The sequence below is a fragment of the Equus caballus genome, chromosome 29 (genome assembly GCF_041296265.1).
Source record: "Equus caballus isolate H_3958 breed thoroughbred chromosome 29, TB-T2T, whole genome shotgun sequence".
In the NCBI taxonomy this organism is placed as follows: domain Eukaryota; kingdom Metazoa; phylum Chordata; class Mammalia; order Perissodactyla; family Equidae; genus Equus; species Equus caballus.
In genome coordinates, this window is record NC_091712.1 from 27,398,523 (window position 1) to 27,423,987 (window position 25,465).

Here is a 25,465-nt window from a genome sequence, read left to right on the forward strand (position 1 = left end):
ATTATTTTTATATCTATATAAGTTGGGTGTTAAAGGCTTATTTGAATGAAAGCAAGTTTAGGATGATAATTTATCAAACTTTTTGCCAAAATTCAGAAATACCTTTTACTCATGGTTATGTTGATTAGGATTACTATGATTTGTCCATTCCTGCTAGTTTGTATATTGTCAGTTCACCTTTGTTTCTAAGCTCTAAGGCATACAAGTAAGTATTTTAAAACTTCTTTATATTTAGGATATGAAACAATTTGATTCACCACTTTAAAAAATAATCATGATAAAATCAAAGGAAAATAAGAAAGTTAAGTGGAACACTTTATTAAAATATTCAGATATACAATGAAGATAAGGTTCTGATTCAGATTACATGAAAATATTCAATATATCAGTACAAAAATTTATTCATAAATGTAATAATTACATTAATGTTCTGAATCCCTTCTAGTTTTACTATTACATGAGTTTCTATCAGATTTCACAGACTAGAATTTTCTATAAACTACACATACTGGATCACACTTGATCTTGAGGGTACTATTTGAGATGATTAGATATGGTCTCCAGCCTTCCTGATGTTGTGCCATATGACGGATTTGAGAAGGAGTATACAGAACTCTAAAGAAAAACACATTGAAAAGGTTAGGATTTTAGGCATTAAAATAAGATACTTCTTTCCAGATCATGCAGAATGCAGAAAGGTTTTTAATGGATTTCCATCAGAGTAATAACTGGAGCATCCCCGACTCTCTCCAACACCTCTAGTCTACACTGCCTGAACCGCTAACACAGGGCTAGTTGCAGTGTGTGCCCAAGGTCCTCTGGGCATAGGAGCCACTGCCTCATCCTCATCTCTGGTGGGATGAGGGAATGCAGTGGCCAGTATCTTCACTCTCTTTCTATGGGCTGGTTTCTCTAAGCCTACTGCAGTGATTATAGGTAGGTTAAACAAAACAAAACAAAAAACATTAAAAAGAAACCAATAGCCTTCACTTGGGAGAATTATATTTTGTAGAGTATATTAGAAAATCTAAAATGTGGAAGTTCTAAAGGACAAACAATCTGATTTCTTCAACAAATAAATTGCAAGGAAAAGATAACAGAAAATGGAACCTAGAGATTAAAAGAGACTTAAGAGATATGTCTACCAATTTGGGTGCATGTACCTTATATGGATCCTGATTTTAAAAATACAGCAACAACAACATCCTCAACGAAAAATATAAAACCACCTACTTATTCATAAGATAATTGGGATTGGTTGAACACTGACTGAATATTTGATTGGTATCAAGGAATTATTAAATATTTAGGTGTGATACTGTGGTTATATTTTTAAAAAGTTGTTATCTCTTAATGATACAACTGAAGTTTTACAGGTGAAATTAAATGATACCTGAGATTTGCTTTAAAAAGTCTGTTTGACACCAAGATTGAATCCTACTGTAAACTACGGACTCTGGGTGATAAAGATGTGTCAATGTAGGTTGAAACAAATGTACCACTTTGGTGTAGGATGTTGATAATGGGAGAGGCTATGCATGTATGGGAGCAGGGGACATTTGGAAACTCTCTGTACTTTCTGTTCAATTTTGCCATGATCCTAAAACTGCTCTAAAGAAAATAAAGTCTAAAAAAACACCACCACCACTCTGGTGGGTGTAAGGAATGGGTGACAGTAGAGGTGAAACAAGAATGACCCTGGTTAATAATTGTTGAAGTTGGCTGGTGGGTACACGGTGGTTCATTATACTATTTTCGCAATTTCCATGTCAGAATATGAGAATTTTCGCTGAGTGTTTAGAAGAGTATTTTAGAAAGTCTATTTGTCTGTTACAATGCCAGGGAAGGTGCACTTAATTTAATTAATACATTTGTCTCTAACACAATAGAAATCAAAATAGCAACAAAAGTCAAGAGCTATGACAAGATTTCTTATATAGCCATTCTTAGTGGAAGGAAAATAGAATGTGAAAGAGGGATAATTTTTTTAATTAGAATAGAAAATAAAAAGAAAGTGCTTCGAAGGTTCTTGAGTGATCAGTTGCACTGCCGTATGTACACACAGTAGAAAGTGTCTTGAAAGCACGTTGTAAGGTGGGGTTTCGATATGGCCCTCCTCCTGTGCACCAGAGAAGCCATTTTCTCCATAGAAAGTAAAAGATGCACAACACCTTCCTAGCAACTTTTTAATTACTACTGGCTTATGTGATATTAATACAAAAATGTCAATTTTAAAACATTATATTTTAACTCCTTACATCATTTGTATCTTTCAGATACTAAAGTTAAACTAAGCTAAAGATAAAAAGATTAAATTTTCTTTTCTTTAGTAAAAATGAAAATAAGTTTATATTACACCTTCCTACTTTGCCAAAAAGATACATTACACTTACATCCCTTAAATATGCATCTGCTTATTTATTATCCATTAAGTAGGGCTACATTTTTGTTTTTACTCTAGGTCTTGATTGACTTGACAAATCATCTAAATTAATTCTTTCTGTACTCTGGGAAATATCTTACTTCTTGCTTTTATTCCTACTAAAACAAAGTGAAAAGTTCGTATGACATCATTATTAAAGAAAACACACAGGCTGGCCCCGTGGTGCAGTGGTTAAGTTTGCACATTCTGCTTCGGTGGCCCAGGGTTCGCTGATTCCGATACCGGGTGCGGACATGGCACCGCTTGTCAAGCCATGCTGTGGAAGGCGTCCCACATAAAGTAGAGGAAGATGGGCATAGATATTAGCTCAGGGCCAGTCTTCCTCAGCAAAAAGAGGAAGATTGGCGGCAGATGTTAGCTCAGGGCTAATCTTCCTCAAAAAAAAAAAAGGTAAAAAAGGAAAAGGAAACAGAGAAATAGAAAAGTTAAGCATTGTGTTAGACTTCCATCACATCACCAAGCTTCTAAAATGACTAGAAATCATCTGATTTGACACCTTGTTACTACTAATTTTCAATAACAGTAACAACTGTTTATGGCCTATTTTCATTAAAAAAATAATCTGGGAAAAGTAAAACTTTAGCTTTCTATGTGCTCACTTTGACAAGGGAATGAATCTGATATAATATTTCTAAAATCAGATGGAAGGAAGCTTTCATAGATAGGAAGTGATGTGTCACGGCTAATCCTATTTACACCCAAACGAATGCTCATATTACCTACTTAAGAAAGGAATGAGAGAAATTTTACTTGCCATTCTCTCTCTAGCCTACTGCTTTTACACGAATAAAGAGTAGCCCTATGGCCAAGAAAGATAAAATGCACTTTAATTTCTCCTTTCTTCTTCTGAGTTATCAGGTAATGGCCCTCACTGCCACACTTAAATTTAAAGAGAACACCGAATGCTATCCTCCTTTTTGTCTTTTAGAATAAAATATGAAGAAGAGTCAATGAATAGTTACTGTGGGTAGCTGACTAATGGGTTAAACTGATGCTTTCCAGATTTGTCAGCTCTCTGTGAGTGTGAACAACTATCACAAAGCCATTTAACAGTGAACTGATTTTACAAGCAGATTGAAACTGTCCTGGAATGGAAAATTCTCATCACACATTTAGAGAGAGTGAAACTCCTTTCCTCCCTCAGATGGAATAACTCCAGTAAAACATTCCTCTTAGCCAAGATGTGGAAACATGTCCAGACAACACTGTGGTTGGTTGCGTGCGTTTCTGCTTCTGAAACAACATGGTTCACCATTACCACTTACCTCTGTTTTCTCTGGGTTGCTCCAATTCGCATAAACTGGATTAACAAATGCAGAGTTGACACTTCCTTTAGTTTTCCTTAAATCACAAAGGGCCACAGGGGGAAAAAAAAAAAAAAAAACCCCAGAAAGTATTGAAATGTACCACAGTACATTTTCATGTTATTTTCTGGTAGAAATCTTTGAGAGACACATTGTCTAGCCAGCATACTTATTTCTATGAATGTACGACCGTAACTAAAGACTTTCTTGTAGGACACCAAAGCAACCAAATTCTTGAAAGTAAATGTAATTTTACCTCTGAATATTTAGATTCAAATAAACCCAGGCAAATAAAAAAGTGGCATAAATTGGCCTTAAAATTTATTTCTTAAAATATTAAATAATACAAAGGGTACAGTGTTAGTAAGAACAATGTAATATAAGGCTGAACTGGTCACAAGGAAAGGCCACCTTGAAGTCCCTTAGATTTGAAAAGTGCCAAATTACCACATCCTAAAGAGCATTTGTCATGACAGTGTCTGTCATATAGATCTACAGCACGTGAGTCTTACTCATTAACATTTTAAACAGCAAATTTAAATAAGAGTGCTTTGAAGAGTTTTTTATGTTAGTGTTTCCTTTCATGAATCATAAAGAGACGTGTCTTTGGTAATCTCACATATTGGTCTAGATCTGCATAATTTACTCTGATTAACTGGGCCCCTAATTGATGATTTTCTTTTTATGCTTTAATTACTTAAGAGTCAATAGACTAATTAGAAGACAACTAGCCCTAGAGTAGGTGATCACAACTGATGAAGAAAAATGCCCATCACAGGAATGAAAATAATATGACCGGACAAATAAATACAGCCTTTTAAGATATAAGGAAGGATCCCATACACGCACACAAACACATACACATGCACTCACACACACACACACACACACACACGATGAAGATTCTCCATCACGGAAGGATGATTGCCAATGTCTTGAGGGCAACCAAGAGGAAAAAATATATAATGCGAGAATATTTTTGCCTAATCAGAGTTTAATGACAATATGCTTATCAATACTATTTCCTTAAATCTTAAAAGAAAAGGCAGTAAAGAGGAAGCTCTTATTGATTTGCTTTTTGAAAAGAAATTGTCAGAGGTATGGCCTCTTATTTCATCTACCAAACCACATGGTTCTCTTCCAAAACTTAGCATTATTAGTGAGCCCGGCAGCATAATCTGGGTAATTGTGTTTGGCTGGCAATACATCCTCCCTGTGGATTCAGCATCTTCTAAAATTTCTGACCTCTGCTGTTTCTTTGCAATTGGCTTAAATACTCAATAGCTTAACCAGTTCACCCTCACTGACTCTATTTTTGTTTATCAATGAAGAGGGCTATAGCAACTATTTTTGTGGGTTATTTTTTGGGGAAAACCCCCATAAATATACTCTTAAATGATGAGGCAACAAGTATCTGTTAATTCCTTAACCACTAATTGAATGCTTATGAGTTGTTCCAATTAAATTGAATATGTAATGTTTGATTCCTTGCCTTTTCTTCCTCCAAGACCAGTCAATGTTAAGTTCCCAGAGTAGTAAGCTCAGTAAATGGTATAGTTGGGCATGAGCCTAGGCAGGGCTGCTACTGGTTGATACCGGATAGGGAGTGAAGGGCAGTTTTGAAAGGTGTCAACATGTCAAAGGTAAGGCTGGTACAGGAGAGACTGAACATGGAGTAGGGAGTATCAAAACAAAATGGAAATTAGGAACTAGTAAAGATGGGACAGCCACAGACACCAATAGCTCAGAAAAATTAATCTCGGCTGAAATCAGGCATGAAATCAAGAAGCAGGAGGAAACCCAACTGCAGGACTAGACAGGACAGATGGTCCAAAGGCTGGGCAGGCAGCCAGGACCTGAAGGGATAGGCTTGGCAGTCAGTGGGATAGAAGTGAAGCACAAGCAACACAAAAGATCTTGCTATGAGGCAGTTGTTTTTGGCTTTCGACTCGTAGGACCCCAGATGACTTAGACCAAGACTGGCAGGACGAAGTCAGGCAAATTGATCAATTTTCCAGTCCTGTTAATTCATACATTGAAGCTACTTCTCCTCTGAAAGGATTTTAAGTCTTCAATAATTTTCTATTAAAATGAAAAGAAATTGTAGGTGGCCTGCCTTTGGGGGTTGGGTGACTACAAATAGGGAAGGGTGTTATTTAAGGGTAAGAATGTGGATTTGTAATAAAAGAGGAAAGGGCCACAGCATGAGTAGTGGAAGGTGAGCAATGGTAAATCTTTCCTACTTCAAATTGTTTATTAGCAATCCCAAACTACTTTTATTTTTCCCAGATCAAAGGCATCTCTCCCAATATTGGAAATCTCTGAATTGTTAGGCTTAGTTCTTAATGTCTTTCCTATTTATAGGGTAAAATATTACACACCATCCATAGATATTTCCATTAAGTAAATTTCTAGTGTCTACTCCATTCATTTACTATTTCAAGTTCTATGATATAATTTTCCATCTTCATCAATTATGTAAGTTTGACATTCAAACATAAACAGTTTACTTAAAATGATGGATCCTTATACGACGAAAACAAAATGTTTGCTTGATTAGAAAGTTTTCTGCCAGTTCTAACACTGTATGGTGCAAGATAAGTCTGCATTAGGCTAAAAAATGATATGTTTAACTTACTGTATTTGTCAATAGACACATGGCTCTTAAAGAGCTGAGGTTTCAAATAATCTAACCATCTCTAGTAATCAGCAAGGAATTGACTTAGAAGTTTGGAGTTAGAGGAAAAAAGGCTGCATGGATCACATGAGTTTTCCACCCATAACTTATCATGCACTCATTTATATTATTATTAAATTTCTGCTACATCCCATATGTGCAGGATATGGGAATTTCCAATTTAAGTTTAGTGAGCATATGCATACCTCTAAAAGAATTCCCTTCATGACTTATTAACTAATGAAATTGTTTTAGTGTTGACCAAAAACACAGAAGTGTTTATAACAGATATCTGAAATTACTGTAAATGGGCAATGAAGAAAAACAAAAAGCATAAAACAAAACTCATCTATGTTGCATCCAGTAAACATGAATTTGAGGTAAATGTTTTATCTTATGTATATTTTAACAGCTTTTTTGAATTATAATTCATACCATGCAATCCACCCATTTAAAGATATAATTCAGTGCTTTTGCAGTATTATTAACTTTATTAATTTCATTATTAATTTCAAAAATTGTTGTAAAATGTATATAACATAAAATTGTCAGTTTAACCATTTTTACTGTACAAGTCAATAGCATTCATTGCATTCACAGTGTTGTGCAACTGTCATCACTATTTCCAAGCTGTTTTCATCACCACAAATGGAAACTCTGTAGCCATTAAAAATTACCTCCCCATTCTTCCCTTCCTCTGCCCCTGGTAACCTCTAATTTACCTTCAGTCTCTACGAATTTACCTCTTCTAGATAATGTGTATGGGTGGAATCCTACAATATTTATCTTTTTGTGTCTGGCATATTTTACTTTGCTTAATGTTTTCAAGGTTCATCCATACTGTAGCATGTATAAGAACTTCAGTCATTTTTATGGATGAATAATATTCCGTTGTATGCATATGCTACATTTTGTTTATTCTTTCATCTGATGATGGACTGGACGCTTGAGTTGTTTCCACCTTTTTGGCTCACTGCTGTGAACACTGACATATAAGTATCTATCTGAGTTCTCATTTTAATTCCTTTGTATGTAAGTAGGAATGGAATTGCTGGGTCATATGGTAATTCTATTTTAGCTTTTAGAGGAACACAGCAAACTGTTTTCCATAGCGGCTGCACCATCTTACATTCCTACCAATAACGTGTGAGTGTTTGTTTCTATTTCTCCGCATCCTCACCAACGCTGGTTATTTTCTGTTTTATTGCTATTATTATTGCCATCCTAATAGGTGTGAAGTAGTATCAATTGTAGTTTTGATTTGTATTTCCCTAATGACTAATGATGTTGGGCATCTTTTCACATGCTTATTGGCCATTTGTGTATCTTCTTTGAGGAAATGTCTATTCAAGTCTGCTTATTTTTTTAATTAGGTTGCTTGCCATTGAATTGTAGGAGTCTTTATACATTTTTGATATTAAGCTCTTATCAGGTGTATGATTTCAAATATTTTCTCTCATTCTGTGAGTTATCTTTTCACTTTCTTGATAATGTCCTTTGATGTGGGACAGTTTTTGATGAAGTCCAATTTATCTATTTTTTCTTTTCTTTTTTGTTCTTTTGGCAGCCTATCTAAGAATGCATTGCCAAATCCTAGGTCATGAAGATTTACTCCTGTTTTCTTCTAAATTTTTTATGGCTTTAGCTCTTATATTTAGGTCTTTGATCCATCTTGAGTTAATTTTTGTGACTGGTGTGTAACTTCATTCTTTTGCATATGGAATTCTAGTTGTTCCAGCACCATCTATGGAAGAGACTGTTATTTTCCCATTGAGTGGACTCGGTACTCTTGTCAAAATTCAACTCGTCATAAATGTATGGGTTTATGTTTGGATTCTCAATTCTAGCCCATCAATCTATATGTACATTCATATGCCAATACCATACTGTTTTGTTTGCTGTAGCTTTGTGGTTATGTTTTGAAATCAGGAAGTGTGAGTTCTCCAACTTTGCCCTTTATCAAGATTGTTTTGGCTCTTTGATGCCCCTGCAATTCCATATGAATTTGAGTATCAGTTTCCCATTTCTACAAAAAAGGCTGTTGGAGTTTTAATTGGAATTGCATTGAGATTCTGTAGATCTGCTTGGGTGGTATTGATTGACACGTTGACAACGTTGTCTTCCTATCTACGAAGTCAAGATGTCTTCCTATTTATTTAGGTTTTATTTAATCTCTTTCAGTAATGATTTGTAATTTAAAGTGTTGAAATCTGTCACATCCCCAGTTAAACTTATTTCCAGGTATTTTATTCCTTTAGATGCTACTGTTAATGTGATTGCTTTCTTAATTTCTTTTTCTGATTATTCATTGCCGGTATGTAGGAACACAACTGATTTTTTTGTGTTGATCTTGTATCATGCAACTTTGCTAAATTCATTTATTAGCTCTAATAGTTTTCTTGTATTCTTTGGGATTTTATATATATATATATATATATATATATATATATATACACACATGATTACGTCATTTGAAAATACAGATAGTTTTACTTTTTCCTTTCCAATTTGGATGGCTTTTATTTCTTTTTGTTGTCTAATTGCTCTGGTTGAGGTTTCTTATTGATAAACACATTTATCTGCAGCTTATTAGGGCTACAAAACCTTCACTAGTTTAAAACTAAATTGTAATACTAGTGTATGGGGAAAACAATTACGGCAATGTTTGGACAGTTTTAGGATAGAGTTTGATTGCCACTTAATATGAACACCTTTAGACTAGATAAGTGATTAAAACTTTGCCTAGGTTGAAAGAAAAACAAGGTGACAGTGAGCATAGGTATCACTTTGAGTATTAAATGGCTATCGGGAGGGTGACAAGGAAAGAATGACAGGACAATGCATAAGTTGCTTCTATTGACAACTCTATACTACAAAATAAGTATCTATTTACACACATTGTTCATTAATAATTTTAATCCATTTTTATAATTTCTTTTACTGAGTGTATCCTATTAATTGATTTACTAAATTAATTGCTGTTTTGGTTATCAATAGGTGATTTAATTTCTTTTTGTTAACAACAGACATATTTTTCTCTAATTTACTAGTATTTCATTTTGTGTGTCTGAGGAACTGCTCAGCCTTCTTAGTCAAATTCACCAAACACCCATTCCCCCTCCCATCTCATGGGAGTAAAGCTGCCACAGTGTGTTCACATTTAAAGATCGCCTTGGAAAATGCTCAGAGAAAAACGAGCTCAAAACTTTACTACAAATGACAAAAGTAAGAGGGAATACCATTTGAGAGAGCCATGCATGATGGTTCCTCTTACATCTAGGTGGATTGTATTATAAAACTCTACTGTAAAAACTGTCTACTAAAAAGAATGGAGAGCTACAGTTGCTGAATTTGGGATAACCATAATGCAGCTATCAACGTGATCTGAAGGGATAAACATGATAATTTATTTACCAAAAGATATTTGCAGTGCATGTACACGTGGAGGAATTTGCTCTCATGCTTCCACTAATGAAATGATTTCTATGTTTGTTTCTAAATGCTAAGGAATATTCTAAGATCCAAGAAATGACTGTCCTGAGTTAAGTAGCCTGAAGGAAAATGATGCTCTACAATGTAGTGACTCACTCCTTAAGAATGATAGAATGTTGGTTAAGTTATTCATCATCTTTCATATTTATTTATTTAAATTCATCCAACTTTTCTAGGACACATACTAAGTACTAAACACTGTGTTAGATCCTGTGCTTAAAAAGTTGATCAGCATATGGCTCCTGCCTCTGGAACTTCTTTTGGAGGGTGGCAGCTGTTGGATTGCTGTCTCTTAGATGAAATTACATCTTTATAAAGTGCCTCCCATAAGTAGATGCCCACTAATAGTTGAGTGCTATTCTCTTTATCTTCTTTTCTTATTCTTTCCTCCTTTTTCCGTTTGTAGCTTCTTTTAAACTTCCCACTTCTTTCTCCTGACCCCAAAGCCTGGGATCAATGAGGGACGTTGGAATAAAGAAAAAGAATAAGGAAGTGTCAAAATTAGTAATAATAACAATCACTGTAGTACGTTCTGTCTGTTAAAACAGCTTTGTTAATTTAGAGCTAGCAAGGATGTTTGCAATCATCTTGTTCATGGCTTTTTTACAAATGAGGCAACTTAGATTCTTCCCGCTCTAGAGTGAAAGTGCTCTGGAGGATAAGGACATGGTCTGGTTTAATCTTCTATCACAGCACCTACTACGGTATCTGGTGCAGTAAGAATCAACTGAGCATTTATAGAAAGAATAACTTGATGAATGTGTGTAGTCCGAAGGCTTAATGATGGAGCAGAATCCACTACAACAAAGGAACCCACTGTACTCTGTTCCCCCATGCCCACTCCCAGCAGTAAACTTCAACAATACCCAGAACAGACATTCATTTTTACCACTGCTATGACGGAGTCACATTTGTGTTTAGCCTTCTGTTCCACTTAGCCCAAGACTTTAAGTGGGCCAGGAGCCTACTTTTGCCTTCTGTCTCTTTCCATCCTCTTTTTCAATTGGTTAAGTGCCAACCCAGAGGACTAGCTTGGGGGCTTCCCTGAAGATGAGCAGAGAGAACAGAATTGGCATGGTCCTTCATCTCTTTCTATTACACAAAACCTGAAAAAGTTGTATGACTGGAGAAAAATTAATTTGGCCCAAATAACTCATTTTACAATATTTGAAAATTAAAGGTCTGTATTCCCCATATCTCATGTGCATCTCTGAAAAATGTAAGGTATGAAACATCCATGTACAAACATCAGGGTCTTGAAGTGAATTTTCAGGCTATGACGGATTTTATTTGTTACAACTGCGGAAAAACATTTTCTAGCCATAAAAGTACATGTGATATATATTTTTTAAAAAGGATCCATCTAAATTATGAAATACAATCCTTTCACTGTAAATAGAATTCATTTATTCTGGGAGTCACGCCTTTTATATAAATTTTGCTTAGTCTGATTAATGTGAGTCTGGGGTGTCCTAGAGAAGTAAATCTCGATTCTACTCCCCCCATTTCCACCTCTGTCGTTTTAAACTCTCCAATTAGGTTTTCCCAAATGTTTCCAGTCTTCAGACTTTGAATGAAGCCTTTCTGAGTGTGCTAATCTTTCAAATAAAAGGAAAATACACTGCAAAATCCTAATAAAAATATTTCTGGGTTTCCACTTTTACTCATATCTGTTTTTCATATTTATTAAACATACCTATCTCTGTGAAGAAGAGATCCTTTAAGAAATGTCTGTTTTTTTAAAAAAATAGAGTAGTTATAATTTTTTCAGCCTCATTATAAAAATTAATAAGTGATGCTCTCTTTTTTCTTTTTTTGCTTCCTGATTTTAGAAACTAGGGAAATGAGTTTTTCTGTTTGTTCTTTTGGTTTTTTTTTTTTGAGGAAGATTAGCCCTGAGCTAACATCTGCCACCAATCCTCCCTTTTTTGCTGAGGAAGCTTGGCCCTGAGCTAACATCTGTGCCCCTCTTCTACTTTATATGTGGGGCTCCCGCCACAACATGGCTTGATAAGTCTGCACCCGGGATCTGACCTGGCAAACCCCGGGCCGACAAAGAGGAACAAGCAAATTTAACCTCTTCCCCTCCTGGCTGGCCCCCGTTTGTTCATTTTTAAGTTGTAGTAACAGGAAGAGATCGGTGCACTGTTTCCTATGCAATTTTCAATGCCACATGATTCACATCTATCATCTTTCCTTTCTCAAAACCTTAGGTAAGTTTTATTTTACACCTGTCTCTGATCATTTCCAGTCCAAATTTTAGCCTGTTTGAATAGACTATTTTTAAGGAGAGTTATCACAAATTTTTAAATTTAGACACTCTTTTGTCTTTTTTGTAATAAGGACAGATTTATGGCAGTTTGCAAGGATAAGCACAATAGAAGAACATAAAACAAATAAGAAGTAGATAGGAAGTTGGAGAAAGGGATTCGGAAAACTGGAAAATAGAGTTGAGCCAGAGGTCACGAGATGGACAGGACATAAAATGGGTATCGTGAGAGTCTATATATTTATTAAATGTAGGATACAACTTAGACTTTAAGATTCTCGAATTCAAATTTAAGCAGGACAATCAGTTACATTTGTTACACTTTCAAAAAGAAACAAACCGGGTGCTTAGAAACACATCATCTCCAACTCAGCAGAGAAGACATATATTGTGTGCATCCTGCTACCCAAACTAACAAGTCCCCACAACATTATTTTAGGAAAAGCCACAATGAGTTTCACTAGGTTGTTTCAACTAGTATCTTTCAAAATATCAGACTGAAACTATGCCAAAGAGTGCTTCAGGACGAACTACCCAGGAGAAGGTGGCAGCAAGGAAAGAGATGGATTTTATGGAAGCCTTAAAGCACAGCAGTACCTCAGAGAATTTGATTTGGGGGGTATTTGCATATGTTTGTGTTTATCATAAAAAATGTCAACACCAAGATTACAATTTGTAGTGCATAGTTATGGTGTGACACTTTAAATTTGTTATAAGAATCTATAGGTAGAATTAAATAACACTATGAGGCATTATAAGAAAGAATAAATTGGATCTATTAAATCAACCTTTTCTCATTGAACGCACTCTCCTGTAAAATGCTATATAATCTGACTACTGCTAAAGAAAAAAGGGAAGAAATCTTAAGAAGTAGTCAATGGAAATACAATGGTCTCTACTTCTGGCAAGATGATGACTTTTTTTTTTTTTTAAAGAAGTAAAACAAACAATCTGGAGAAAAAGGAAGGAAAGAAAAGAAGCATGCCAATTTGAAAAAGCAGGGGTAAATTTGGGGCGGGGGGAGTGTCCATGAGCTCAAGTTTTCATTTCCAAGTCCTTAAGGGACAAGCTGAACCAAATGTTTGGGTGAAAAAGTTCAGAGAGAATTGGGTTTGCAAACATAACAAGAAATGCCACAAAAGGGAGAGGAAAGGATTAATCATCCTGGGTCACAAAACCAAACAACTGGGACACCAAATTTTGCTAAACTCATTCACATGATACAGCAGCTGCCATATTTTTCTCGTGCTCTTTTCAGGCAGGAAATAAATATCGCTGACCACAAAACCTGTCAGTGTTTAATGTGATCTTACTGTGGCAGAGTGCTTAAATGGGAACATGCCCAGGAATATGGATGCAATTAGTGTGAATAAAGGCAACCCAGGTTCCTGTAGCTTAACCTTAAGGAGACCCCATGCTGCCAATGGGAGCACAGTCTCCTCTCAGCTTCTCCTCCTCTGAGTGCAGTGTTAGCACATTCACGACTGCCTAATGTGGACCAGATGCAGAGCCAGAGAGTCCTTTGGAAATACATTTGACAGCACACTTTGAAATTTTTCTTAACCTAGTAAAATTACTAGGCGTCAATCTTTAGGAAACAATTAGAGAGGAAGACAAAGATTTATGTAGAAAGAAGCTCATCACAAATTATTAATAATAATGAAAAATTAGATACAACCTACTGTCTAATAATAGAATGATCAAGTGATGATGCATATACTTGAAAAAGAGCATTGAATAGCCATTTCAAGTAATGCTTTAAAGAATATTTAATGGTGTAAGGGCAGCATTTCCCAAAGTGTGGTCTGTGGACTGCTGGAGGTCCTAAGACCTCTTCAGGGGCTGTAGAAATTCAAAACTATTTTCATCATAATAGTAAGACCCATGGGTAAAAGATTCCTTCAAAGTGCAAGCTAGATCAGTTAATTTTTATTATAACAGACTTTTTCACTGTGTTGATATTTGCAGCACTGGTGCAAATGCAATGGTGGGTAAAAACTGCTGGTCCTTTAGCAGGAATCAAGACAATGCTATCGAGTTGTATGTTGTATTCGTCACCACCATGTGCTTGCAGGAAATTTTTTAGCAAGTCAGTTGCATTTAAAAATGACCTCGAGGAGGCAGTAAAAATTATTAATTAACTCTCAACTCTTCAGTACAAGTCTTTTTAATTTTCTGGGAAGTATGCATAAAGCACTTTTGTCCCATATGGAAGTATGTGTTGTCTTGTGGAAAAGCACTATGAGACTGAGTTGCATGCTAAACTAACCACTTTTTCATTGACCAACATTTTTATTTGAAAGAATAAAAGGCACACTATGGTTATTCAGACTAGGGGATTTGGCAGACATTTTCTTACAAATGAATGAAGCAAGGCTCTTAACATCAAAGAACACACCTGACAGCGTCTCTTCCCAATGGTCAAATTCACACTTTCAAACAGAAATTAGAATTTTGTAAAACTTTGGTCCACAACATCTTCCCAATTCTTTAAAAACTTGTCTGATGAAATACTTTTTGTTATATTGCATATTGAAATGTTTCAACACTTGACAAGCTGCATCACTCACCAAATCAATATTTTCTAATTGAAAAATTCATGATGTTAATACAATCACACATGGGTAAATGACCCATTCAAAGTGCAAGATAGACCAATGAATTTTTAATATAACAATATAGAAATTTTACTGATACAGTTTCCAATTCCACATTAAGAAACTACCACAATATCAAGTTTTGGTGTAGTATAAAAATATCCATAAGTACCTAAAAATCTATGAAAATATACCTCCCTTTTCAAAATATATATCTGTGTGAGATTGAATTTTCTTTATTATACTTCAGTCAAAGCAATATAGCAAAGGTTTTAATGCAAAGTATGTATGATTATCTCGTGCCAGCCCTCACTAAAATTTTGTTTCAGTGTATCTCTGTACTACGCAGCATTGCAGCATCAAATATGAGTAACTACTCATTTATCTGGCAAACATATACTTTTTAATAATTTTTTTCTAGCTACCTCTTGTGAATTTCCTTTCTTTTCTTTTCCCCTATGAATGTGATACCTCAAAATTCTACAGTTGGTAAAGGTCATTTTTCATAAAATGTTACCTATATTTTATATATGTTTATATTATGTATTTATATATATAAAATATATTTTCATAATATGTTATGTTTGTTAACATGTAGTGGATTTATTATTATTTTTAAATGAACTGTACTAATAGTATAATTTAAAATATTTCTTAGTTTTAACTTTTAATATGATAAATTTTGATAGTTCCAACCACATTAAAAAAAGCTCTTTGGGGTCCTCAATAATTTTTGAAGGTACAAAAGTATCTTGAGAGCAAAAACTTTGAGAATGATCAGTATAGGGAAATAAGGAGAAAAAAACTTCATAGGCAACAATTCAAATTTCAAGATGAAAAGGCTGTGTTTCTGTGTGCATGTTGATAAAAGTTTGGAATTTGATACATCAAAATGGTAACAGTATACATCTCTTGGTTGTGACATTAAATATAATTTTAAATTCTTTTCTGGCACTGTGTTGCATTTCCCAAATTCTATTCATTAGGTGGTTGTATATCAGAATCTTAGGGTAGGGGTGATGGTTTTACAGTTTGGAAAAGATCACAAGGGATTTCTCTGCTTGAGCTCCTCACCTCCATCCTGTCCCAGCTCCTTGTAAATCATTTGCCTAAAAGATAAGATCCACATCCCTCATGATCTTCATTTTTTCCATCTTTCCTGACTTCCTTCTTTTAGCATCTCTTCCCAAGGTCTATCTGCCAGTCCTGCTGCTCTACTTCCAGTTTTTGGATGGGACATATTTTTCCATAACTCCTGCTTCCACTCTCAAATGCCCTCCTCATCGGCCAGGACCTTTGCTAGCTCTGGAGCCAGATAAAGCACTTCTCTTCTTTGTACTCCACTGTGTATTGTGCATTTTCCTATCAGAACATGTAATGCTTTTGTTAATTGGAATGAAATATTTTTCCATGTAAATTGCTCCATATGAAAACTCACTCTAAATTCCTTATTGAATTCTCTTAGACACGTAATCTCTTTGGTTAAAAACTGATTGCAATATTGAAGTTAATTATCAGTCGTCATGATTTCCCGTAGCAATCACCTAGCAACTTGCTGCTTTTTAAACCTTTTGACAATTTGAAGTTGACAACCCTATGTAAGAATCTGTCTAGAAAAATGGACTTAGTTGCATCTATTTATTTACATTCATGTCTCTCCCACGTGAATGTTAACTTCTTATTGCCAGAGCTAAAGTCTTTATTTTATAATTTATTCAGGAAACATTACTTCAGTCCCAAGTATGTGCCATGTACGCTATTACAGAGCTACTCAGAGTGTGATGTATGATGGTTCTGCTCTTCTGTTTATCGTCCCATGGTGAGATAAATACAAGAATTGAGAATAAGTGTCTAGAAACATCTGTAGCAGTTTGACAGAGTAAGCTTATGCCTGTTAATGCTAAGAAGAAGAAATTTGGACTAGTATTTTATGTGTCTTTTAGTTTCATTTTCCCAATAATTCTTACAAACGCATTGGTATGTGATAGATTGAAAACAAAACAAAACAGAGCCGGTCCTTGGCCACACATAGTTTGAATGACTGTGCTACTATCACTGGGTGTTCAAATATGAGTAAATACTCATTTGCCTGGCTGACTTCTGCTTTTCATTCCATAACTTTTTGCTAGCTACCTCTTGAAAGTATTCTTTCTCTCCTTTTCTCCTTAGAAATGTGATACCTCAAAGTCTCACAGTTGGAAAGGGCCAAGTACTGTATAACTTTCTCCTATCAGAATGAAATATTTTTTCACATAAATTGCTGTATATGAAAACTCATTCTAATTTGCTTACTGAATTCTCTTAGACACATAATCTGTTTGATTGAAACTGATTGCAGTGTTGAAGTTAATTATCAGTTTTCATGATTTCCCTTAACAATCGCCTAGCAACTTGCTTCTATCTAAATCTTTTTAGACAATTTAAAGTTGACAACACTATATGAGAATCTGTCTAGAAAAATAGACTTAATTCATTATGACACGGATATTCACAAATTCATTTAAATATACCGTATTTTGGATTTATTAATATATTTAGCTAGAGCTCTCTTGGATCTATGAATAAGTTCATTTTATAATGGTTAAAAAATTAAAAACATCAATTAAACGTTTTCTTGTAGTTATTTTAAGACAACCTATTTTAAAAATGTAATTAGAAATTGTAAGCACATACAAGCGCATAATTAGAATTCTATCTATCTAGATATCTTAAAAATAATCGTTCCCTGTTGACCGTCAGTAAATTTCCCCCCATTTTTTCTTACCTGGCCTATGTTTTATTCACACTAAGCCTGCTGTCTCTGTCACAGCTTGTGCCTTTGCACACGTTGTTGCATCTCCCTGGGATGCTCTTCCTCCTTTTCATCTGGTGGATTTCAATCCATGAATTCAGACTTGAGGGAGGTGGCACATCCTCGCTAAATCGTCCTTCAGCCTCCCTGCCGTATTCTTCTCCCTCTGAAGCAAAGTCTGCTTCTCCTTTACCAGTGTTTTTCTCCAGTGCTTTGTAGGAAGCGACTGTAACGTGCTTAACATATGCTTGTTGAAGAATTGCTATTATTTGCTTTTCTATTTGCCTTCTCCACCCAAGTGTAAATTGTTACTTGTTTTTGTATTTCCAGACCCTAGCACAGTGCCTAGCACATAATATGTACTTAATAAACGTTTGCCGGCAAATACATGAATGAATCACTAAGAGTTTCTGTTTATGTGTTTCTTGTTGACAAAGATGAAAATAAGCTTATGAAAATAAGGTCTTTTAGATTCTGTTGACATTTTGTTCTTTGATTCATTAATAAACTAGAAATTCCAACAAACAGACTGTGATACTTGTAAGAGTGTCTTTAAGGATACTGTTAAGGAGAAATTGTATGAAAGATGACTTGAAAGCAGAAAAGAGTGTATCAGGAGGATGACAAAGCAGTTATTGAAGAAAAATTATCAAGCTGCTCTTATCCTCTTTCCTTCTAAATTCCCTACCCTTTAGTAACATGAATAAGGAACAACATTTAGAATTCTGATTCTCCAGTCAAAGGTGCTGAATGTGTTTGCTGCATGCCTTGGCAGAGCTACGCGATTCACTAAGAATCCACACCTCACTTGCCTTTACTGCCTTAACATCCTTCCTCATTTAAACAGGTTACTGCTTTCAAGGAGCTACTCTGATTTCCCTCCAACACTTTCATCTACTCTGATTGCCTGGATACAAGGAAACAAATGCAGCATAGAAATATGCCGGAGACTGAAATGCTGTCTTCTTGCTGTGTAAGAATTATAGTGAGCAGAGACAAGATGCTGAAAAGCACCTTGAATCCTGCCCTGGGGACTATTTCTGCCAAACACTCACCTGGATTAATATGGTGAAATGGCTATCAAATAATTAGATCAAATAATTAGAACATGAGGCTATATACAGTAAAGTGCTCTTTACAATTTTTACACAGATTTTATTTCTTAGACTATTTGAAGTCTGAGTCCAATGACAACAGATTTGAAACAACGTGGGATAGTCAGCAACAACAATATACACACGTACGCACCAATGAAACTTGCATTATTCAAGACAGATTCCTGACACATTGCCTGTAAACTGATTTTGGATTGTTAAATAGTATCTTAAATGATCAGGGAATTGGCTATTTAAAGAACCACTAGATATTTAGTAAAAAAAACAAATCATTTTGAAGTTCATGTGAAATTTCTAATTTTGTTCTTTTGATAAATATAAATATCACTTTCTTGAAAAGAATTCATCTATACACTCATATGGAAATGACTTCTCTAAGAAAAATAAAATGAAAGTAATAATACCCTTTTAAATAAAATTGGTAATTAGATTACCAATCAGGTTGATTAGATTAAGTTGTCAGATGCCAGGTGCTGTTTTCGGAAACTTCAGAGCAAAATCTGTCACACATATAGATACCCAAATTAAATGGTTTAGTGTGAGGACAATATCGGGGAGAGTGAACATAGTCACTCTTTTAACAAAATTCAATTTCCTGGCTCCCAGGTTTTTTGATGCTCATTTTTTTCCATGGATTATGAATGCTTATACTTGCAGGTGTTTGGTACGCTTTAATATCCTTTGTTAATATTCTAGGATTTAAGCTTCTGATTATGTGCTGATTTTGCAGCCCATCATCGACCCCAATAATGACTCTGCCAAGGGTCGTATTTGTAGGCATCATTTGGGATTCCTTTATTTGCTTTCAGCTTCCATAAGTGAAAGGAAGGTCATTCAAGTCGGATGGAAGTTCTTCAAGAATACCCAACAAGGATATCCCAACTTTCAGAGTCATCTGCAAGGATTCTAGCATGAACAAATTCTGGAGAATTAAAGCCAAGTAAAATAGTGCTCTGGAATATAAAATGTTCATTTGGGCTCCAACATCCTATTGTAGACAGGCTGAGAAATTCAATTTAACAAATATTTACTGAGATGAATTCCTCACTGCTATCTGTTGAACTCAGGGATATAAATATGAATAGGACAAGGATCCTGCCATCATGAGCTCACAAACCGGGAGACATTAAACTGAAAGGCAATGTGATGAGTGAAAAGCAAGGCTGAGAAAAAAGTGCTTTGGAAGCTCAGAGGTATAGGAGTGGTTACTTCTGTCCAAGGTGACCTGGGAAGATTTCCAGAGGGCACCACCTTTGTGGTTAGCCTTTGTGAAAGTCTTCCCTTTTTTTATTTTTGATAGTGAAGGAAGAAGTAAATCCAGCATTTCTGGAAATTTGTTTTATCTTCTTTGACCAGTCAGTCCTTCTTGCCCATTATAGTCTGGAAAGATGGCAGTTGGCATAACTCATTCTGTCTTGGGCGTATTCAGCCCATAGAGTCTGAATTCCAAGGCTTTGATGTGTTATTGCAAATCCACAGATCCCAGCCATCTGATTTTCATCTGTCCTACGTTTTATTTATGAAATACATACCATGTGTTAGGCAAGGTGCAGCATAAACAAACAATGCTCTCCCTGCTTCCTGGAGATTTCTCAGTGAATAGAATTACAACTGAGTCCCAGACATTATTGTTTTTAACCATCAGTAAGTTGTGTGGTCAAGACCATGAGACAAATAGATTTGCCAAGTGTCTGGTCTAATATTGAATTGTAAGTTAGGCACTTGTTTATTTTTTAAGACAAGCATTAACTGTCTCAGGGAATTGTAATGCAAAGATAAAGTTAGGACACTCCTCAGTCAGTTAAAAGGCACCCTCATAACTGAAAGGCTGCAAGCAGTTATATTCCAACCAGGGGAAAACTCAGGGCCCAGAGAAGCAAGCTCGATATTCTATTTGAATCATGCAATTTTGAACCTGGGAGAGAACTTTAAAATAATTAATTTATCAGTTCCCCTTTATGTAGTACGTGTCACATTGTTTATAAGAAAGATTAATTTAGGCAACAAACATTTTAATTTTATAGTTACATTTGATATTAAAGGTATAATGAAAATATATAAATGGCACATCAATTCCATGATTTCATGAATATTGCTTAGGAGAAGGCTAGGGGGAAAAAAGTCTTTTTAAAGATAAATAAATAAGAAAAAAGATAATAAACATAATACATAGTTATGCCCGAAATTGTGGGGGGTGGCCTATAAAATGATAGAAGTTTGGGAAAAACTGACTTAGTTCAAGTTCCTCATTTTATATATAAGAGAATGTATAATATCAAAATAGATTTTTCTCCCTATTTCCCAAACCTGTCTTTCTTCCTGGGTTTTAGTATCTCTGTTAGTGGTGCCATCAACGGTGCAGTCACCTGAGTACCATACCCTCGGATCAGCTTTGACACTCACTTCCCCTCATGTCCTGTATTAAAGTCAGTCACCACTGCTCAGGTCCGAGTGCTCCTCCTCTCTCATCTAAACCTCTTGAACAGGCTTATGTTCTCTAGACAGGCCAATCTCTTAATCTTTTCTAATCTATTCTCATGCTCTGCGTTCTTTTTTAAAATACAGACATGATCTTATCTTTCTTCTGCTTAAAATACTGTCCTGGCTTGTATCAGTTAATGCCCTAGCAGTCAAATTGGGAAATTTGAGGAGTATTTGATAAAGTGACAATTTACAAAGGAATGGCCAGAATGTAGAGAAACCACAAGGGTGGTGCAGTCGGCTGGGCCAATGATATCAGGCCTATTACCACCCTAGGCTGGAAGGAGGAAGAAGAAGGGGTATGGGAGAAGGGAGCTGTAGTGACCGTAGGGGCTCCCAACAGACTTCTAGCAGCCAGCTGGAACTTCACTGCAGGGAGGAGCCAGGGTTATAAATACCCGGCCACCCTCTCTTTCCTCCCTCAAGATGACCCACTTTGGCCAAAGGTAACATAAATTCAGATGACAAGGGAGCCTGTTAATGCAATCCATAAACGTCAAGTCTCCGCATCCATCTCCCACCCTTCTCCATCTTGTTTGGTGGAGAAGGGTGGAGGGTGGATCTTGGAGAAAGACAGAAGATAGCTAGCACTCAGCCCTATATTTTGTAATGAGTTGAAATTTCCTTAGTAGGCATTGAAAACACTTAACCACCTCTCTACAACATACTTTTCTAAGTGTAATTTATTGCTTTTCCTCCCATATTCCATAGCGATGTGAGTCATTTTTGAAACCATAAGTTCCACATGCTCTGTTATTTTCCTCAGCCCCCTTTCCTCATCTCTGCCTGGTTTCTTCATTTTTTAAGTCTCAACACAGATACTACCTGCCCTTTGCAGCCCTCTTACTCCTTCCAAATTGCTTGCTCCCCAGAATATATCGCCTGCATGTGATATATCGAGATCTGCCTGTGCATCACTCGCTCCACTCTGACTAAGAGGAGCTCTGACTTCATGAAGTCCCTGGTCACAGGGTAGGGAGTGGGACTCTTCTGAGAGAAGTGGAAATGTGGCTGGTTTGGGACAAATGCTCCTTTTCCTTTGAGTCCTCTCTTACGGGCCTTTTCTACCATTTCAGGACAAGAACACACAGGTGAGAATTAAAGGAAAAGTATCAGGGAACAGGCTGCATAGACTTCTCTTTAAAACAGAGTAAAAGCAAGAGGAGGAGGAGAAGGAGGAATCATCACACGTGGTCTAATCCCGCTTCGAAACCCTGTTCTCAATTTCCCTTTTCTAGCTTGAATGAACATTCAGCAGGATTGGCAGAGCGTGGCCATTATATGACAGGGGACTGACACTGCAGAGTTAGGTTCATGGATCCTAACAGCTGTACTTTTTGTGGGCAAATGCACAAGTGGAGAGAGCAAAGGTTTGCAAGTATTATGAGGCGAACTTGGTCATCGCCGCTAATGGAATTCCAGTTTGCTGAGGCTCAGTATTCATTTCTGGGACCAGGGCAGGCTCACTAGTGACACTCTAGCTGAAAATGCAGCTGAATGCCTTGAGGCAGAGAGTAAGTGAGGTTTTGATTTTTGCTAAGGATAAATATTCATTGCTGGGCCCAGGTTAGGCCTATCCAGAGATTTCAAACTAGAAATACGGCTGAACTTCTGCCTCCAAAGCTCCACATTATTATACAAGGGTCTGGTAGAGAGAATATGATATTATCGGGATAGATATTTTATTTGGGAGCAGGGCCACTCATTCAAGAATCTCAAACAACAAGAACATCTGTACCTCCCATGGGGTTATAGGCAGCTGGTCCGGCTTTTGAGATTCTAATTGCGGTCTTCCTTATCACAAATATAAACAAAAATCATTCTTTCCTTCCATTTTACTCCCAAAGTTTTTTGGTTTACATTTCTCCCCTTACCCTCATCATAGTCAAACATATTATAATTGAGTACAGGTCTGAAAGAAGGGGTATCATCTTATATATCTTTGAGATCTCTCAAGACTACTACATAGAAAGTGGTAATAAATATTCGCAGACTCGAATCACGGGTGATTCCCAAGATCACACTCAGGCCTTATAGTTTCTTACTCAGCAGTCTTTCTAGTGGTGCACCCACTTACTTACAATCCTATGAAAGTGGAAAATTTTGGGAGCTAAATTAAAAAAAAAAATATTTGCATAGACATATCTTATTTCTCAGCATAACTAAATGAAATATGTTTGCTTATTTTTAACTTTTGTTAGTATATTTATTAAACTAACACAATCCTTCAAGAGCAAGTGCCATAGTGGAGTGTAATAAACAGCGATTTATTGCCAATTTTCCCCAGGCAAAGATGATATAATCTAAAATGGAAAGCAGTGGGTTTTATGTGGCTTTAGGCAAGGTAAGAATAAATAGTTTACTATTTATTTGTATCCTTTCATCTTGATTTCTAGGTATAAGTTTGATACTCACCTCTACTTTCTAATGCTATAAACAACTCTAGAAGGCTGCCATATTTATTATTTCCTCTAAAGTGTCGAGTGAAGATATGATGGGTTTTGGAACATGGGTTCAGGTATAGTGGATACCTTCCAGACACTTTTTATGATGACCCCCATGCCCACCACTACAGTGCCTTGTATGGGGTCCCTACAGCCATGTTTGTACTATTGACACTGCCCCATATCTCACCCACAGTTAATTTGACCAGAAAAGGGATCGTGACCCTTTTCGTGGGCTAATCAGAAGGTCTTCCTTTGGAATATGGAACAGGGACAAAAAGACAAAGAAGATGTCTCTTCACATCTCTGGAGACATAATGAGTAACTACCATCCGTCCTTTAGGCAACACCATTTTTAGACAGGGAGCAGAGGAAATATGTCCTCAGAGAGAATCACCAAGCAGAGAAGCAAAAAGAAGCAGAGACAAGAGGCAGAGGAAGAATACTCCTGGGTCCAGGCCTTCCTGAGGCCCAACCTCATTTGTTCTTACCCTTGAGCTCTGAGAAATGTGCATTTTTACACTGAATTCTTTATTTTGATTAAGCCAGTTTGAGATGCTTTCTTCCCCTGCAATCAAAGTGTCCTCACTAATACATTAGGTGGCAAGTAGCTAACAGAAGGGTCAGAGAATGTATAATAAAATCCGGGAACCAAATCTCTAAAAACAACTTTAAGAGGCTCATTGCTGTGGTTAGTATTGTCTGAGCATGCAGTGCACCATCCTGTGTTTTAAAAAAATTAATAAAAAAAGTTTCTTTCAAGTCGTTGAAGGGCCTCTTATGCTACAGATTCTTTTTATAAAATCTAATGAGAAATCTTAAGGTTAAGGTTTATTTAGAGAGGGTGATGAATTTCCTGCTTACATTAATTCCTGTGTATCTCAAAGTTTTGGTATTATTTTCAAGGTGAGTCACTGTTATTTCATTTAACCGTCTCTTGGCCCAACATTATAACTTGTTTTAGGGCTTAAATGATTTCATGCAAAAAGACTTTTTAAAAAATTTGACATGTAATGTTTTCATTTAAATGTAATCAGTAGACATAAGCAATGTTTTTGGTGATGCTCAGAAGTATTGATAATATTCAATAAAGTATAGATAGTCTTTTGTAGTCATGCATTGGGGACCAATTATGCATTCAACTAGGGATGTTAAGATACTGGAGATGTAAGGAAAAGGACTGGTTAATATGGAAATAGTTAAGTAATAACACTATGTAATAGCTCTATAACTGTCTCTTGAGGACAACATTCTGACAACTCAGTGACTAACCCTGAAGGGATGCCAGGAAATTTTTGCCTGGTATCAAAAATATATGCCAGGCAGAGTGTGTGAAAAGCCATGTGTTTTGGGGGAATGGTGAGATTTTTCCCAAGGGTAGGGTGTGGAAATTAAACTCGGTGCGGTGGTCTTTAAACACTGCCACTTGAATTTTTCCTAAAATACTTTAGAAACACTATGCATCTCCTTTTACATTTTCAAGTTAATATCTAAAATTTTTGTTTTAAGTTTAGTGGTTTCAAAGGATAACATTTTTGAAATTTTTTATATCTAACTCCTTAAAATTATGGAATTTGTCTCACATCTAACCTAAATAAGAAAGCTAGTCGTGCTATCTATGCAATCAGCCTAATCAAACTTAATTTTCAGAAAATGACTCACTTCATTGTTCAACTCTAATTGATATGTTGAAACGTGTCCCAAGGCAATCATCTCAATTAATTGTGATTTCAAATTCTAAGTGGGAAAGGAGAGAGAAAGGGAGAGGGGGAGAGAGAGAGAGAGAGAGAGAGAGAGAGAGGGAGACGGGAGAAGAAGAGAAGGAGAGGGGAGGAGAGGGGGCAGGGAGAGA

General features: G+C 36.0%; 1 protein-coding gene across 1 annotated transcript in view; it reads right to left on the reverse strand.

The window, feature by feature from the left end:
- Positions 1 to 294: 294 nt before the first annotated feature.
- The window catches only part of MALRD1 (MAM and LDL receptor class A domain containing 1), a 653,802-nt gene continuing 628,631 nt past the window's right edge, over positions 295 to 25,465 (reverse strand). The window contains exons 40-41 of the mRNA XM_023631939.2: positions 3,709 to 3,784; positions 295 to 615 (exon numbers count right to left, since the gene is read on the reverse strand). Coding sequence (XP_023487707.2) covers positions 535 to 615; positions 3,709 to 3,784 — 157 coding nt within the window. The 3' untranslated portion in view covers positions 295 to 534. The remainder of the gene's footprint in view (positions 616 to 3,708; positions 3,785 to 25,465) is intronic.